We start from the raw sequence: 19,523 nt of genomic DNA on the forward strand, positions 1-19,523 counted from the left end.
GTTTCACTAGAGGACCTTCATCCAGACTCCACTCAAACTTGAGCACCTCAACAGATAAATTAATAATAAGAAACACTTGTACGCTGGCTTTGTTATATTTCCTTTAGAACAAAATTAATCAGAAAAGACCTAGTGCTTAGTTAGAACAACGCAATCCAACATATGGAGAATGCCGCAGCAATGCAATGAGCAAAGAAACTTCAGGACACAAGTGCCTGCCACCACCTATTAGACAGGCAGATACCTGATTCTGGCTGCATTAATATATACTTAAATATGCAGCTTTTCTTCCCTTGCTTCAATAACAATACTATATTTAAATTCTTATCTGATAACTTGGTTTGAAAAATAAACTTATTTGTGAAACAGAAGCTGTGGAAGGTAAAAGGTCACATAAGTCTCCTACTGTGTGAATGCTGTAAAGCTGTGCAGGTTCCACTGCTTCACAACAGTAGATTACATAAATCTATTAATACACGTATACATATATATCTCTCTCTCTCTATGTGTGTGTCTAAATATATGCCTGCATTTATATAAATATATATTTAAAAACACACAAAAAACCCTGAGGAACTCTGAAACATGGAATTATAAGCAATACAGTGTTCCAAAGTAAAGGGATAAAGGCTGGCTCAAGAAGGTCAGGGAATTGCTTGAAAGAGTCCAGCGCAGGGTCACAAAGACGATTGAGGGAGTGGAGCATCTCCCTTATGAGGAGCAGCTGAGGGAGCTGGGGCTCTTTAGCTTGGAGAAGAGGAGACTGAGGGGTGACCTCATTCATGTTTATAAATTTGTAAAGGGCGAGTGTCAGGAGGAAGGAGCCAGGCTCTTCTCAGTGACAGCCAATGACAGGACAAGGGGCAATGGGTGCAAGCTGGAGCATAGGAGGTTCAATTTGAACATGAGGAAAAACTTTTTTACTGTAAGGGTTATGGACCCCTAGAACGGGCGGCCCAGAGAGGTTGTGGAGTCTCCTTCTCTGGAGACATTCAGAAGCCACCTAGATATGTTCCTGTGTGATCTAGTCTAGGTGATCCTGCTCTGGCAGGGGCATTGGACTGGATGATCTTTTGAGGTCCCTTCCAACTCCTAACATTCTGTGATTTTGTGATTCTGTGGCTCTTCCTTAACTATAACACAGGACCACCTGAATCACAAAGTAATTGCTTTGCAAGCACTGGGTCTGTAACTTGTACAACATTAATTTCCAGTGAAATGCAACGTACATCCATAAAGATACAATTCTACACCCAAATTGCACTGGTTGCTCTGTGCTGACAATGATTTTCCCCATATATGTTGTATTAAGAAAACTGTGATTCATTGAGACACCATTTGCTTCCTCGACTGCATTAACACCCTGCCACCACCAACCCCTTGTTTGGTGGTCATAGCAGAATTTCTCTTGTTCAAATGCCTTTTTTATTTTTCTTTTTTCACTTGAAAATACCTTCTTGTAGTATAATGAAAAGTTCGATCAGCATGCCAAACTACATTCTCTTGAGTGGAAAACAATCCACAGCTTAGCCCTGTTGTTAATTCAATCATTACATCAGCTGACCAGCCCTTCTTCTTTATTCCTCTTACAATGCATCAATCAAACTGAAAGAATCAAAAGTATTTAATGAAGTTATTGATCTAGACAGATGACTTCCTTGGCTATCAATTTTTCCTTACCTGCACCAGCTGAGGGAGGTATTCTAACAATTCATCATTTGACAGATTTTCTATTTGTTGGACTGCTGTTCTGCGAATATCTTGATCTGGAAAACTAGAGTAAAACAAATAGAGATCATTAAGAGCTACTGAACCACTGCAACTCTCCTGAGCTCTCACTGATATAAAATGTTAGAAAAACAGTTTTTCTCTCAAAATGGAATAGGAAAAAAAAAATCAATTCATTTGCTTTACTGTAACAAGAGTCATGAAACACACAGCAGATAACTTAATTGGATTGACTGTTACAGTGTCATATATAGGGAAAAATAAAACTTTGATCTTCAAATAATTTTAAAAATTTGAGCTACCATATGTTGTAGTTTCCATTATATGTACTGAAATATAAAGCAAGTTGTGGACCTCCTCTTGCTGCCTCTACTTACACGAAATAGGAAATTTCTGTGGCATTGGAAATTCTAACAGTCACTTGAAGGCTTCTTTTGTTCTGAGAAACAACACAAAAGCTTAAAATTTCCCACACATTGTTACACACTTCCCACAAATTGTCTGTTCATTTCAAACAATGTATTTCAATGTCAGCTCTTCTGATTCATATTATAACATAATAAAAACTATTCATTAATCAGAATTAATTTTGAAATGGAAAGCATGTTTTCTTTTTAGTTTTTCTAAAGGAAAATTTAGTACAAAAATCAACGCCTGCCCCTAGAAAGGCTCCAAGTCAGTGAAACAGCCATTTCTGACAGGAAAATGTTCAAATATTCAGCATAAGCCGAATAAATAATTCTGGCTGAAACCTGAGTGGCTGGAGCCTAATACAGATTTTGTGATGGAGCTCTAACCATAAAAATTATAAAAGAGGAAAACATGGTGTAGCAGCAATGATAAAACAGGAAAAGAAGGGTGGATAATAAAGCTGGTCAAAACATTTTTCTTTAAAAAAGAAATAGAATTAAATTCTTGTGTAACCTGGCTGATCAAAACTGACTCATTTTCTCTCTTTTCCGAGAAAAACACAAAAAGTATACAGTGTTTCTTTTAATATTTGAAAGCTGAAAAGTAACCTTTTAAGGACTTCTTTTGAAACAATAAAATACAAAAATAATGTGCTCTTCTGTCTAGGTCTGCTACGTGGTGTCATCCTTAACTATCTGTCAGTACTTCAAGCTTTTCTGTTGCCATCTCAAGATTCTTTTCTGCCTTCTCCTGAAGTAAACTAGAAATGTTCATACTGACTTTTCAGTTACCAGAGCTGCAAGGGTGGTCATCTCTGCCAAAGGGGCAAAAATGTCTTCAAATAATACCATAGTCAACTAGATATTGTTCAAAAGAGCTGCTAGGCTTTGATTCAATTCTCTGAGGGCAAGTATCTGCCCTACAAAAAGCAACGAATCCCTTCCCTCTGAACTGACACAGCTATTAGGATCTTTTGAAAATCTGTGATTTGGCAATCTAGGCATACATTAAAATGATGAGTACAGACAACAATAAATCTGTCAATTCACCCTGGAAAAAGTCCTTTGAAATCAGAACCTTCATGTATGGCAGAAGGTGTCACGGGGACACCAGTAGTACCACTTTATGAGCTCACACAAAGTCAGACTGCTCTTTTCCCAGCTTCTTATCCAGCACCTTTTGCCAACAATACACCCACTAGAAAAATAAATCAGAAGTAAAATATGGGAGACAGTACCACATTTTCAGCAATGATTGCTCATTGCTATCAAGAGAAAAAGAGAAGAAATTGCAAAGTTAAGTGCTCAGAAGTATAATGTCACTGGAAGCTCTAAACTCGAGCTTTTAAGTTCAATAAAACACACTGAAGCAAAACAATATGTACACTTTGATCACTGAATTAACTATAGGCCATCAAATAAAAATGTGGACCTTTTGAAAAAAAGAAGTCTAATAGTTGGACCTGCTTGAAAGGCCTGGCTTCTGTGCTGCAGTCAGCTGCCACCTGTTGCACCTTTAAACCCTTTTTTAACAATGTGGTTCAGGTCTGATTTTATTATTTTGTCTGTCTGTTATGGGACATATTTGACTCCGTTTTTAATACAGTTTATAACTGTTTGTATCATGCTGAGAGGGCCATGATGAGGAGAGAGGGAATACATGAAAAATAAATTATCATGATAGCCCCAAATTAGCAATTTTGCAAGGATTATTTATTTATTTATTCTAGGCAACCTATTAGGAATATGAAGTTGTTACTTTAATATTCATATGGCTATGTAGAACAAAACATATTTGAAGGAGGACTGCATATTAAAAAAAATAATCCCTTTCATATCATCCCATTTTCTAATTATGTAATTGCTCTGAAGACCTGTGTGCCAAATATGTGCAGAAAATATGGAAATTAGTCTTTTCCTTCCCCTTCTCGTTTAGTTCAACATGTTACTGAACAGTGAAATATGCTCTATATAGGCATCAAGTTAAGCAGAAAAATGTTATTACTTAGTTCTTGCTTGTACTTACTAGCAGCCAGCATTTGAATATTTGATGAAAGAAAATATTTTATTTTTTTCTGGCTAAACAAAGAACAGTAAAATTCTTTTGATCCAAATCTTTCCAGAAAATTCAACAGCTAACATTTAATTTGTTTAGAATTAATTTACTCTAAATCAAAACTGGAGTTATATCTAAGATAGCAACAGTATCTATAGAAGATGTGATCAGAATAATGATGAGCTCAAGTGCATAGGCACTGTGGAGAAAAGTCTACAGGTTAGTTTGTTTCAGGAAACTTCGCTCCTGTCACTCTTCTTGAATGAGATTTTGGTAATTTGTTGGTCCTCTTACTGAACTGTTTCCTTCAGCTTGTAAATCTTGAAGTCAGCTGGAGGCTGAGTTTAATCTTCTTGAAAGAATGGGCAGTTAACTCCTTCTTTTAACTACCTGATATTTTGTTAAGCCCAGATGTAATATCCATTGCTATCTTGAATTTCAATGTTGTTCAGGGCCAGAGGTGCAACAGAAAAATAATTAATTGTATTTGTTTTACTCCTTACGCATGTATTTGAGCAAACATTTAACATCCTCATAAATGCTAAACCTACAACAAATACTTATGAACTCAACTGGTATTACATGGTTTTTATGCTATTGATGCTTACACACATCAGTTTATTTGCTAAAAGCCAATGGTGGGGTGAAGTCTAGAAGCAAATCTGAGCAAAAAATCCTATCCTTCACATGCCTGGGAACTATGCCATCTTGTAGTCTGGTAATTAATTAGGACTGGAGGGTTTTTTCCAGTGAATAATCTTGCAAACTTTTGAGTGTTGCATCAAATCTGATTTCAGTAATCCATAAATTACTTTTTATTAAAGGACACCATTAATTGATTTTTTTGGCTCTATGACTCAATGCAAGAGAAATCACTTCAGGCCAAAGAAAAACAGTTTCATAGTTTTGAGATTAAGGGACAGCTGATTTCTAGGGCTTGCTACAATGAATATGTAACTATTTACACATACTGAAAACTCTGGAAGCAGAGAAGCGAGACAACTGTATCTTAATGAATTCAATATTACAGTCTTTAAGGTTACTCTCCTAAGAAAGAGAAGCTGCTCTGTACCAGAGCTCATCTATAGCAGATCAATTTGGCAAAGGACTTGAAACATAGATTATCGGGTTCCTGACATATGATCTCTGATAATGGCTTCAGAGAGGCAGGAGATTCAGACACTTCCCTTCCCAAGCTGTTTTATGGTTGTCACCAAAATGTCTGAGAATTCAGTTAGAAAAAAAACTTATAATAAAAGCCTTTAACAATACTGGTATGACTCTTTCTTTGCATAGTTTCAAAATGGTAATTTTCATCCAGGTTTCCAATGACTTCTGGTTATAGGTTTTTTCCTCAGCAAACAACCTATTTGTCAATAAATAATTAAGTGAGCAGAACTATGATGTTGCTCATTTATTTGCCTGACTGCATTGCAATATATGGTAGCTATCTGCTTCTGGCTTATTTTATTTATCCTCTCTTCACGTCATAAGTATTCCACAATAGAGACTGCAACTTCTTGTAAGTTTTTTCCAGGTTTACATACTGAGAGACACTACTGAAAACTAAACAATATGTAAATGATAGTTGTTGAGTCTAGTCCTTAGCCATAGGTCACACTAGGCAGGACTTCAAATTTTCCCTTCAAAGCTCATTTCACATCCTGGATTTTCATTAAATCATGAAACTGATTTCCTTTGATATTTAAGCTCAACATCTACTTTGTGGTTTTTTTTCTTCCCTCCCTGCACAATGCCAATGATTGACAGCCACCCATTTTATAAGTTCTGTCTAAGTAACTGTAGATTGTTAGGTCTCTCTTGAGACTTTAAGACGGCTTTCGTAAAAGTTGAATTTTGAGCTGGTTAAGCATAGATTACAATTTGCTTCAGAAGTAAGAACAATTTACAATCTTTGATTCTTTTCATATAGATAGACAGTAGGGAGCTATTCGTCTAGCTGTACCTTTCAGCTAAATCAGATTCAAACAGAAAACCAAGCGCTGCTAAGGCATCCTGCAGATTTGCAAAATTCTCCTGAGATGTTAGTATCTGCCAGTGGTGACAAGATTGTAAATGAGAAATAGATGTGCATTTCATTTTTAATCAGTTTTATTATCCTAATTTAATTGTCTCAAATAATCCTATGCTGGAAGATGTTTGTCAGGTAAATGGAACTGTACAGTTCACTACATTCTGTAGCACAAGAAGATCTCTCTAGAGAATAGAATGGCCTTTCATGATCCATCTTTTTAAGTTAGAGGCTTATAACATGCCACATCTTTCTTTAATTCCCTTCACATTTTGAGTTTTGTCGCGTTTTCAAGTCAGACAGACTCTGGTCCCACGAACTGCATGTTAAATCTGGTAGAAACAAGGAAGACTGAGCTAGCAAACCTATTGGAATGAAGACACCAATTCAAAACAAAAAAAATTCTCTAACTAGTAAAGGGTATCATGTCAAAGACAGGTACAACCAGGCCAGGTGAGAAAGTGTGGAAGAACTATTTAAAAGAATAGAAAGATAAATTTTGGGTGTCTGCTAAAGTATTTTAAAAGCAATTAGAATGGAAGAGAGAAAAAAAAATTAAAGAAAGAATAATTAAGGAATTCCTTTTGTTTTAGCATGCAGATAACATTAGCAGGGCTATTTACTTTCTACTGGTGATTTTTTTTCATTCCTTTTAGAGCTCCTAAAGAAAACACTGTGTGACGATACGAAGATTAGAAAATGCCATGGACTAAAAGAAAGAACAGAAAGGTAACAAATACCATCAGTAAAAAGGACATTGTATTTTCACAATTATCAGTTAAAAAGGGTAATTTATTTACTCCTCATTGTGATAAAACATGTGAACCCTCCCCATCCTCCCTTCACTGCAAAGCTCGTGGTCAGATACACTAACTATTGCTTTGACCGATCGATTGGCAGATGAATCTGTAGAATTTCCTCACAGAAAATATACTTTAAGTAATGCTTACATAGATTTTCTACAAGAAATTCAGACTAAAACAACTAGTAACACATTTAAGAAGTCATGGAGACCATATGGTGAACCATTTCCTAGGAGAGAATAAGATGTGAAGAAATTAACAAAAAGCAGTTTTCCATTTAAAACCTGTATGATCTAGAAGGTTTTTCCCATCCCAGAGGCAAACTTCATTCTCTATTACATTAAAACAAAAGAACAAAACATGGAAAACTTGATTATTTACAGATTTAGTCTCCTGATTAGATTGTACACTTATGTATAGAAAACATGCCACAGCCTACATAGTCATCCATTGTTATTTGTCTTACTATAGCTGTCTGTTGTAGTACCTTCATATTTATTGCCAAAAAAGCTAAAAATGGTTAAAGGCCAGAAAAAAGGAATTAAACACATTATGATGCTTAGAATGAAGAGTTGTCTATTCCTAACAATGCATACATCTCCATGTAAGTTATCACTAAATTTCATGTATATTAGTACAAAGCCGTTTTAAACCTTTATCAGAAGTGCATTCTGTACATCAGAGTATCAAATTAATTATAAACTGTTACTTTTTTATCATCTTTCTTTGGATAAGCCTGTGTTTGCTCTCCACACTGATATACTACAGCCTTTTAAATCACGTAACATGCGAACAGGCAAGATATGCCCTAGCTGTATCTGTGTGATAAATACCCTGTTGGGCTTTCGATTGTGGACTCTCAGGGAACAGTTCAAATTCTGCTTTTATTAGAAAAATTACAATCTGGTTCAACACTTCTAAATCAATTTGGCTTTCAAAGGTGCAAGAACAAAATCTGGCTTTGACCTATCACATTTTATTACAACTACTGGTCAGAAAGTGAGTTTTGCATATATTGGTATTTATCCTAACCTCTGAAACTCAATAGATACTCTGCTAAGTAATGTGAAAATCAACAATAATATTGTGAGAGTCAAAGGCTGTGAGATGTTATAACCAAAAGTGCATCTTCTCTGGTCAAGGAGAGGTAAGAGGAGTCATATCTTCCCCTACTCTGCCTGCTCCATACAGGGGATTAAGTGAGGTAGTATAAAACCCATCTGACACTTTAATGTCTAATGTCAAAACCTTCTGAATTGACACACAGTTTTTAAAGGAATGTCCTTTTCTGTGCACTTGCCCTGACAGAGCTAGAATTTAGCAGGAAGTTTCTAGGAAAAAGTCTTCAGCCTATCAGGGATGCTATTTTTTTACCTCCACTGTCTAATAATAAAAGTTCGCTCTTCAGAATGGCTGCAGCCATACCCACTACTGCAAAACGGCACACCATCTTCGGTGGCTGTTTTCTTATTCTAGCTTGATTTCCTGAATCCTAGCCACAATACCTCAAGGCTGCAAGTGTACTCTAGATGAGCCAGAAAAATAAGGCTGAAGCAAACATTCTGCTATTTGTGTTAATGAATATATTTAGGCTTTCACTTTCAGTAATTTGAATAGCAAAATAACCTGATAAAAATTTGTAAGGGCAGATGTTCTATACATACACAAAATATTGGCATGTTAGCAACACATCATAAATGATGCCATTTCTAACACCGCCTTTCGTTTCTTTCTGTCATCTAGAAAGTTCTCTGAATAAACAAGTGTACTGGTGTCATTTCCCTGGCTAGTGTGCCATGCAAAGCAGATATAGCTATAGAAAGCTCTAACTCCACTAAAGCTTGGGTTTTTACCAAACTACATAAATGAAGAAAATGTTAAATTGCACAGGGCACCAAAAAGCAGTGCCGAGTAGGAGAGACCAGCTCTATACCTTCTGCCTTAGAGAAAAATTTGTTTTTTTCAGGCAATGGCTTATAATCACCCTGCCCTGAAATTAGAGGTAAAACTAAGTATAAAATCTTATTCTACACTTCCCCCTACCACCTTCTGCATCCCATCTTAATTGATTAAAGAAACATTAATTGTTCTTTAAATTGGGGTTTTTTTAAGCATTGGCTTCTGGGGTTTTAAGAATCAATGCACTTGCTGCAAGTACTGGATGCAAGGTTGTTACTGAATTTATCTGTGAAATGTACCATGATTGTGTTTCCAATTTATAAAAGTTCTTCCTTTCCACTGCATAAATGAGTACGTTATCATTTGACTGCCTTGAGATGTGACTGCCTTGAGATGTGCCTGCAAAGAGCATAAGCAGGAGAGGCAAGCTCAAAGAACAAGAAATATTTATTAAATTGTACATTTATCTGTGTAATGAACAAAATGATTTAGAAGTTTCAGAAAGTTGCAGAGAGGGTTCTAACTCAGATGCATTGCAACGGGGCTTGATCTGATGGGCTCTTCCTAAGCTTTGCGATGCTGTCTTCTAATCCAGGCAGTGCAGTAGTGCCTACAATGATTTATCCTTGCAAATGTGAGCTTGAGCTCAATCATCAGGACAGATGCTGCTTTTTTGCTCTGAGAAAGAGGATAATTTAGTCCCCAGCCCAAGGCTTGCAAAAGTGCCTAGTGATTTTGAGAACCCACTTTAAACTGTATAAAGAGTAAGCACACGCCTGAAGGAGGAATTCAGGCTCTCTTTAAGGCACTGCAAGCTGAAGTTCCAGCAAAGGAAGCATCCAAAATTCAGAGTGATTGGAAAATCTTGGTCTCTTTAATGGTATTGCTAACAAGGTGGTAAATTGTGGCCCATAGAAAAGACAAAACATAGAGCTGAACTGTGGATGTTCTGAAAGCTGTTTATGTGGAACCAATTTTTATTTTGAAAAAAATGCAAGAGGGCTCTTAAACTAAAATCTGAGGAAGTCTCTGTCCTGCAGATTATTGGAAGCTGCGAGAGCAGCACAGTGTCATTATGGCTGGCCCATTCTCATTATCTTCCCTAGGTATCTGTTGTTGGTCACCACTGGAGACAGTATGCACTAGACTAATTTTTGGTCTGGTTTAGTGTAGCTGCTCCCGCATTCTTGCATTATGTTAACAATACATGTAGACAAAGATCAGCCCTAATTTATTTTACTTATCTGTGACTTAATAATAATGGTAACACATGCCCTTAAAATAGATATGAATATACAAAGATCATTTCTATTCTGCTCATGTTTTATGTGAACATGGATCTTTCATCTGTGTCTCAGTAATCACAAGAAATCGGAGAGCTGTTTTGTAGATGACAGAAGTGAGGAACTGAGTTGATGAATTGTCAGCACCAAACATAATACAGGATAGAGATGAATGCACCTTCAAAAACAGCTCAGTTACAGAGCCTACAGTCCAAAGTCAGTGAAGGTAATGGTGAAGGAAAGTTGGACCCTATCCAGTGCTACTTTACTTTTCAAAATGATTGAAAACTGAGAAAAAGAAAAACAAGAGAAGAAACCTCAGAAATCCATTTATATGGAAAGTACTCCTCTCCTTCAACCCACTCTCTCAATTTGCATATACATGTCTCTCAGCAGTTAAATCATGTGACCTAGACATCTCTCAAGCTAGACATCTTTAGCGAAACGTAATCCTTCTGTTTCTGAAGGTTAGCCTCCCAGTTGTTCACACACCCACAAAATATTGTGGATATGTGAAGGATGGAATTTTTTTTTAAAGAGGATTTGTACTGTGATCCCAAACTTCTTTTTTCTTTTTATGCTTTAGTGTTAGCATGAAGCAAAAAACACAGATTGATATAATCTTTTGTGAGAAAGAAACTAAAGGGACAAACCAGCTAAGATCCTGACCAGAAGTACTTGTTCTATGACACCACTGCAGGTGCCAGCCGCTCCCAATGGTTGCACCAGGAGAGACAAAGTGATGACATCTTCCTGTCTTTTCACGCCAGCAATCTTTGTGGTAGCCAGAATGAACGGTGCGTACACTGCATCCACTACACACTGAGAAGCTCTGTGACAGGCGGGTTCATATGAAATATCCTGTGAAGCACATGACAGGACTGATACTGTGCACCACACCCTGATGCAGAGCTGCATCTTCAAAGAACAATCAAGCTCTTCATTTGCAGAAATGCCACCCATACACAGAAACAAAATTTGACAAAAGGACTGATCCGAAAGCCTGGCAGGCTCTGACAAACCATCTGAAAATCTCTTGGTACTCTGGGATGTGAAAGACAACACACTGTCCCATAAACTCCTTTCTACTTGGTTCTTTTATAAATTAGAAATTCATTCTAATAATGTAATAATGGTAAATAAAATAATGATAATATGCTCCAAACCTGATCTTTCAGGATCTTTGCTTCCATCATTCCCACCAAATGTGAAAAAGATGGGTACGCAAACACATGAAACCGCTAATAGTTCAGCTATGTACCTGAGATACAGAGATTTTCAGGAAATCACATCCAGAGGAAAATAACAGTTTATAGTCAGTTTTATATTATTAAATAACTATTTTTAATAATGTGGAAGTCAGTATAAACAGTCTTTTCTCCACTTTAGGCGAGGCATTTTTTTTCTAAAGTTACAACATGGAACCGAGATTGCAAAGCTGGTGCTGCTTGTGCTTACCCAGACAAGCAAGGGCCTGATAAACCAAATTTGCTCAACCATTTCATCCACATGTTTAAAGTTTCCACAGGTAGCTCACTTAACGCAAAATATCTCCCTAGCTTTTGAAGGAAATGCTGACACAGATTTTGTCCTCTGACATCTGCTATTACACCATAGGTAAAATTATCTCCAACATCATGAAAGCCTTCCAACAATCAACCAGCTCCCAGTGTAAGAAGTGGGGGTGGAACATAATACATCATAACAGAATTTATTCAAAGTGTGTGAACTGACTTCAATGTTTCATCCTATCTGCTTCAGAAAGATGGGCTACAGGTGGGACTGTAAGTATTTACAGTATTACATGGTATCATAATCTAGAAGCATATTTCAGTCCTCCTTATCTCCCATTAGTCACTTCACGTCTGTACAGTAGTTTGAAGATACAGAGTGCTATGCAAGTCCTAAGTATTTGACTGATCACTTGCTATCAGAAACTGACTGAATCTGCTATAGAGAATGAAATACCCGTCATTATCCTGAGAAACAGAAAACCTTCTCAGCCACGAAGGCAGGGCTGGCGCGTTCAACTCTAAGACATGACAAGAGTTGCAACTATATCCTCACTCTGACACAGGGACGGAACCAAAAGCACAGGCAGTGAACCAAAGCATGATACTGTGCTGAACAAATTGAAGTGCTGAATTAATCAGCACATGATCATTTTGTTTATCACTATTTTCCTACTTGGTTACATTTCCCTTACCTGAAAGTGAGAAGCCCAAGTGCCTCCAGAGGGTTAGAAAATCTCCATCTCATCAACACAGCATACATTTCTGATATTGTTGTTCGATCCCAACTAGGTGCACTGCCCAGTACCAGAGGAAGGGAGCAATTTTGATTATTGCAGTAGTAACGATAAAACCATAAGATTCTCCTCTGTTGTTCTGAGAGTCTGGAAGAGAAGATTAGAAATTCAGTTTGAAATTAAAACCACCTGGAGCTTTGTGTAGCAACAAACTTTATTGTACAAAGGGGTCAAATCATACAGTACACTGCTTTTCGGCTAAGTACGTTTTCCTTGGGGCAGGATATAATTTTCTGCAGACCAGCATTTATAAGAAAACTGATACTTATACTCTGGATCTGTCAGCCTTGGGTCATATATAAATGAAGTCTCAAAAGTCACACACATATATGGTTATTTCACTTCTCAAGCACTGTCATTTTTCTTCACTGTCTCTGTTGGTGGTGGTGTTTGTTTTTACTGGGGCTGACAGAGACAAAGAAGGTGCAGTTATCACTGGATAAATTATTGTTACATTCATCTGCTACATATCATCTCTAACTACTCTAACAAATAGATGTGCAACACTGCTAGCCATAGCTTTCATTCCTGCCCTTGCTTTGACTGTTTAATGCACATGTGTCTATTTCTGGTCTATCTGCATTTAAAATGGGGTTTAGGCACATTCATGCACATACACAAGAACATGAGTGTGATTACCCTAGCATTTGTATGAGGTTGGAAAAGGGAAGGAAAGCTCCTAGCAACTTCTATGCCTGTTTGCAAGGCCTATCATGCCTTGCTTCACCGTACTCACTTAAAAAAAAGGATGCAATACCAAATTCCTCATGGAGGTATTTGATATCTAAATGAAATATTGGTAAAATGGTCAGTCAGCACACCATATTTCATCACAGTGAGAAATGCCTCAGAATGATTTTTGCTATATATTCTCCGATTTGTTAATAATTCTGATGTCTTTGCCTCGAACGTATTAAATTCTAGGTTTTGATACCATCAGGAAGTGGAAAAAGAAATTCCCTGTGTGAGACGAGCTCAGACGGTCTTATTAATTTGATAACAGAGCTTTCAAAAGCAAGCTTTGAGAGTGCAAACTGATCTCCATTTCTCACAAATCATTACTGAAACCAAGAGGAACATCAGTTTTCTTGGTCAGACTTGACTGGATTGGTGATCCATTTACTTAATTACATAACATAACTGTGACTTTAAACAGACCTAGATATTCAGAGCAAGGTGTGAGAAAGCTTGTAGAAGGCAGTAAGTAAATAGCTCATTTCCAGTCAAGCATTTCATTACCCAGATGTGTAAACAGGGCTCAAAATCAAGTGTTTAAATTCCTGCCAAGGTCTTCTTCCTTCTATTTGCCATGTTCTGGGACATTCTTAGCCAAAAAACTATCTTAGCCCTGCTCTAACTGTCAAGATTGTGGCTTTCGTGACTTATAGAAATGAGTTCTGTTGGCTCCAGATGCACTGGAGAACTTTTCTTTGCCATTTTGAATTGCAAACCATTTAGGAACAGAGAGTGACGGTACAAAGATGGGCATGTTTTTTTGCAGTCACAAGAGTGAATGTTTATTTCTTTCCTTTAGGAGAATAAGGTCATAAATGTATACAGAAAATGAACCTAACTGTGATACAAATTCTTTCAGAACTTTTAGTGTCATTTCAAGAAAAGCATCATTTTGGTAACCATTTCAAGAAACAGCTTCAGGATTCGCAGCATGTCTATTGTGACAATAGATAGATGTCTTTGTGTTTGTGTGAAGAAGTCACACATAGAAAAAGAGATAAAAGTAGGCCTAAGACTTTATTGCCTGTCTGGTTTTCTCATGCATTTAGATGGTGTTCTGCAGGACAGTTCAGTTGAAGGACCCCTTTTATATGTTGCTTAAACAGAGGTTTAAGCTTTCAAACAGCATCCTCCAAACTAGACAATCTGTTGTTCAGATTAAAGCAGCTAAAGCCTCTGCTGAGCTTACAAAGGGAGATAAGAAATCAATCCTTGTATCAGGTTTTTTAAATAACAGCTTTCTCCCTCTGACTTTACTCCAGAGGCAATGCCATTTTCTCTTTCCATGTTTTAAAGATCAGAGAATAAATTAAAGGTTGGGTGGGGTTTTTTAGGTTTTGATTTTAAGTTTCTTAGTTGTAACAAAAGCTTACATATACATGTAATAAGACATTAAAGATAGATGGTAAAAGTATTTTGCATACATATAGCATCTGGAGATTGTTATGCTAATAAGGACATTTCTTTGGCTCAATAAGGATAAGATGCTAATAAAATCTCTTTATTGAAAAAAACCAGGTTATGTTTTTTTAGGTAGAATTACATCCAAATTTAACTCCATATAACAGCTATATTAAAACATATAGCCTTGTACTCAATACAAATAAAATATCTTACAAACTAAATAATTCAGTAGTTTACAGTTCAAACGTTTTCATTAATCTCTTTAGCTAAATGAAGGAAACCGCTTCCATGAACAGCTTTGTTAGCTGGTCTTACCTATTACTTTTTTGTGAGGGAAATGGCAAAAATTAGCTTAAATGCTTCTGAGCTGTTTTTGTTGTTCAGTACTAAAGTAGACAAGAAAAAAGGCAAAAAGAGGAAAGAGCTGCAAAACTAGCAAATGCAAAATTTCTGTCCCCTGGCACTGATTCTCACTTGCAAGTTTCTCTCCTGTGGACAGACAAGCAAAGTGTACAGCTTCGCCGTGCTTTTTCAGACCTGCTCCACTGTTCATCCAACTGGCAGTAGCCTTTCTAATCACAATTCACAGCAATAGCTGTGACTGGTAGGTGAACTAGATTCTTATTAGGTAAGTGGCAAAAAGGAAAAGAAAAAGGGAAGCTGAAAGAGAGGAAAAAGTAAGATAGAAGGAAAACAATGAATGAAGGCAAGAAAGATGTCAGAAACAAGACTGTCATCTTCCTGGCTTGAGACCACTCTCTAATCCTTACAGTGAGAGCCACTGCACACAAGCAGGCTGTATCACATTTGAAGAGCAGCTGTATCTCAGATGGCTACTTTTCAGGGGTTTGTGTTTCAAACACTGTAATCCTAAAAGGAATCAAAGGCTCACATCTGAAGCGTTTTCAGAAGTCAGCCAAAGTGGCTGGTAGTAACTAATGAATTCTCATGGTTCCCCCTCTCTTGCCTGGTCTGGTGATGATGCCAAAGACCACACAGCTGCACACAGCGTAGGGCTGTGAGGACCACAAGAACCATATGGTGAGGTTCACTTCCTTCAGTCCCACTGATCTCCTCACTAATCAGTATCCAAGAGATGCTGGGTATGGGGACCAGTGACTTGAGCCAGCTACCAGAGAGACAGGGGCCAGAGTCAGCTACTGGGAACACCATCTATCTGGGCCAGCTACTGCGGAAACCCATGTCTGTGTATCAGGAAAAGGTCCAAGCACCAGCAACTGGAGTGTAGTTGTGAACCTTGGGGGCTCACATGTCTGGGTGTCAGCAGCCAGGGAGAAAAGGGAGATCTGGGGCCACCTGCAGGATTGACTGTCCCAGCTCAACTACTGGAGCAACTAATATTTCGATATTATATATAAAACTATCTGTATGTATGTATATATATTTCACCAGTGGACTTTGATTTTCATCAGGCAGAAAGGAGGCACAAATCGAGCTGACTGTGCTGTCCATTTTGTGGTAGTGCTATGTGTTTGTGTGTGGGGGTAAGCTACTGCTTTCTGTCTGTGTTGACTGGTTGATATTCCTTTCAGGAATATGCAGTTCACTTCTCTAATGGCTAAACCTGGGGACATGGAGCCATGGCAGTCTTGCATTCATTCTACCAGATTCAACAGCCTATAACAAGGACAGCCATGGAGTTTTCTGTTTTTAACCATTGTTTCCACTTTTTCTACCACAGGGTTAAGAACATTTGCTATCCATTCACATATTACTCCTGCTTTCAGTAGAATGAACAGAAGGATCCTGACAGTCTGAGAAAGTTTTCTTATGTCTTCTAACACAGACACTCATTTATTTCAAAGTTATATTTGAGGTTTGTAAGCCTGAAGCATCATCATACAGACATATTGCCACTGAAAAGCTACCTAGATTCCTCTCTTCTTCTTGACATAGAAAAAGAAGGAAGAGATCTCCAGATATCATGGAAAGAATGTGTTTGGATATCAATATGTTGTTACAATTTCTTACATAAAACTGCATCACGACCAAGGAAGGTAAAAAGAATTCCTCTGATACAGATACAAGAAAAGTTACAGGTTGACAGAGTCCTCTTGATCAGAAAATACTTTAAAAAGGAATTTCTTTATTCAAACCCCAAATAAGCTACTCTTCACCTTCATGATTCATTTGGTAGACCAGCTTTGCCTATAAGATAAGATAACCGGAAACAACAATCTGAAAAAAAGCAGGACTACCATTCTCTTTCCTTCAAGAACCTGTTACTGAATTTATCAAAATCTTTACTCCAGCCTGGTGACTTTCAATGGTCTCTTCCCTTCATATTCCACCAGAACCCAAAACTGTTGTATTAGGGATGTTATAGGGTCTACCCTTGCCTGGTCCTTGTAATACCTATTTATGAACCTGTTATCTATGAACTTATGTATAGCCTTCATGACTCTGATGATGTTGTCTATCCTCAGAGCTTTTTGACAGCAGGTTTTAAAAGTTCACTGCTGACTGTCTTAGGAAGTACTTTCTTCCACTTGTTGACAATTGATCTCCTACTTGTTTCATTGAATGTTATGGGATCTGATGATGTATCCACCTTGACCACCACCATCGTGATTTTATAAAAGTTAATCATACAAACACACACATCCTCTTGTGGTGTCCTCTCCAAACTAAGGATGCTCAGCCTTTTTAGCTTCTCTTGAACAAGCAGCTGCTTAATCCCTTCAATAATTTTAGTTGCTCTTCTTTGTACATTTTCCAGATCTACTGTGTACTTTCTGAGTTCTGGAGACAGGAACTATGCAGCACACTCAAAACACAGCACATCAAGGTTTTAGACAGCAGTGAAATTGCACACACTGGCTTCTTCTCTACACCCTTCCTGACAATGCCCAATATTTTGTTGGGACTTCTGGCTGCTGCTGCACATTGTACTCATGGGTTCAGTGAAATATCAGCAATAATGTCAAGATGTATTTTCTGCATTGTAACTGCCAGTTCCAAGTTCAGTGTCACGTATAGATGCTTAGATATTTTTTCTTTAAATATATGCACATAAATTTATCCACACTGAAGGTAATTTTCCATGCTAATGCTCAGTTTTGTAAGATCCTTCTGGATCCCCCCTCTATGGCATAGTGTTTGACAATCTGGCAGAGCTTAGTACCATCTGCAAACCTGGAGATTTCCCTGCCCCCTTCCTTCTCCATTTCATCAGTGAAGATAGCGAATAAAACTGGTTTCAGCTATGAGGACTGAAAGACCGTACTGGTGATTCTGAAAAGGCACCATTAAACATCCTATCTTTGCCATTAACCAGTTTTCTTCTAAACCCATAACACCTTCGTTTCTTTAACAATATGATGTGTAACCTCAGTAAAGTTTTTTGAACATCCACCAAATCCACACACGCATTGACAAACTTCTAGGACAGCAACAACTCGGTGAGGTGGGGTTTCTATTCACAGAAGCCACACCGGCTCTTTCCTGACAAATTACTATGTACTTAGGTAAATGCTTACTGATCTTATTCCTTAGAGAACTCACCATTTTACCAGGAATAGAGGTCAGATACATTGGCTGAAATTTTCCCAGATCACTTCTGGAGAACCTTGTGCAGGTGGAAATTTTGCTGGCAAACTGTCAGTGCTCTGGCACAGTGGCTATTCACAATAAAATACTGAATTCCCATTCATGCTTAACAAGAAAATTAAAAACCAAACCAAACAAATTGCCGATCTCATGATTAATAAAAATAATCTTACATTTAATCCTGTATTTTTAAAAGTTAAAGTAAACTTCAAATATACCCTCAAGTTTGTCTCTTATAATTTTTAAAGAAATTGAATTTAAAACCCTTAAAAAACTAACATAAAAATCAGCACAAAAAAGTCTTCTTAACAGATCTGTCATGACACACTGAGAGGACATCACTGGCTTTAAGTTATTTAGTTATTGTACAACTAGTGCATCTTTTAGCCTTTGATGGAGGATTAATTCACACAATTAATCACACTGTGATTGGTATAATGGCTCTGTGTAAGCATCTGTGCTCCCAATGCCACTGATTATATCTAAAATTATTTTGCATAGTACATAATCCTAATTGATATTGTAACATACATATAGCTGACCCTAATAATCTGTCCCGGTATACAGTGTGTTTTTCTTTCACTTTGTCTTTATCCCCCTTCTGTGAAAGCCAAACTTTCTGTACTTTTTTCCTTGTTTATAACTTGACACAGACTGTTTTAATGATTATATGCCATTTAACTACCATAGTTGAAATGTAAGTGTAATTTTACTACAGGAGGCTAACTTTCATAGAATCCAAAAGTTTTCTTGCTAATACTGATGTAGACCTACTGCATTATCTGAAAATCTTATGATTTGAATCAAAAAACAGTTTCTCACTTCAGAGACAAAAGATGATACAGTAATAGGAAGGGAAAAACAATCCTTTTCTAAACTGGTAAAATACATTGCCACCTCCAGGGGCTTATTTAGGCTTTGCTGTGACCTGTTCTCTCAGTTAGTGGTGTTACTTCTCAAATCAATTGGGCTAGGCTTCTTCAGTGGAAATTTTTTTTTAAGAATTGGATACATTTAATTGTGATCAATAGGATAAGCACAGCAAGCTAAGAATCAGCAGGGCTAGCTGGGTACAACTTACAGCAAGAGAGAGTGTGTCTGCGAAAGTCTTGTAATACGCTTCTGGCAGTCTTCAGCTGGTTCTTCAAGATCATCTTTTCTTTCTTCAGGTTCAGGTTTAATGAACTTCAAATTAGTTTCTGGAAAGTCAATCTTTATCACAAAAAAAAAACCAACAAGAAAAGACAGAAGTCCTTTAGCAATCCATATTCTCAGACACAACTGTCAATAAATGT

The 19,523-nt window shown here is 37.3% G+C and overlaps 1 protein-coding gene across 1 annotated transcript in view; it reads right to left on the reverse strand.

The window, feature by feature from the left end:
- The window catches only part of PIK3C2G (phosphatidylinositol-4-phosphate 3-kinase, catalytic subunit type 2 gamma), a gene marked incomplete at both ends in the record, with an annotated part of 92,031 nt that overhangs the window by 38,816 nt on the left and 33,692 nt on the right, over positions 1-19,523 (reverse strand). The window contains 4 exons of the mRNA XM_010191395.1: positions 1-46; positions 1,681-1,774; positions 12,418-12,606; positions 19,310-19,440. The exon at positions 1-46 is cut by the window's left edge and continues 79 nt beyond it. Coding sequence (XP_010189697.1) covers positions 1-46; positions 1,681-1,774; positions 12,418-12,606; positions 19,310-19,440 — 460 coding nt within the window. The remainder of the gene's footprint in view (positions 47-1,680; positions 1,775-12,417; positions 12,607-19,309; positions 19,441-19,523) is intronic.

Source organism: Mesitornis unicolor, unplaced genomic scaffold, assembly GCF_000695765.1.
Source record: "Mesitornis unicolor isolate BGI_N332 unplaced genomic scaffold, ASM69576v1 scaffold15299, whole genome shotgun sequence".
Classification (NCBI taxonomy): domain Eukaryota; kingdom Metazoa; phylum Chordata; class Aves; order Mesitornithiformes; family Mesitornithidae; genus Mesitornis; species Mesitornis unicolor.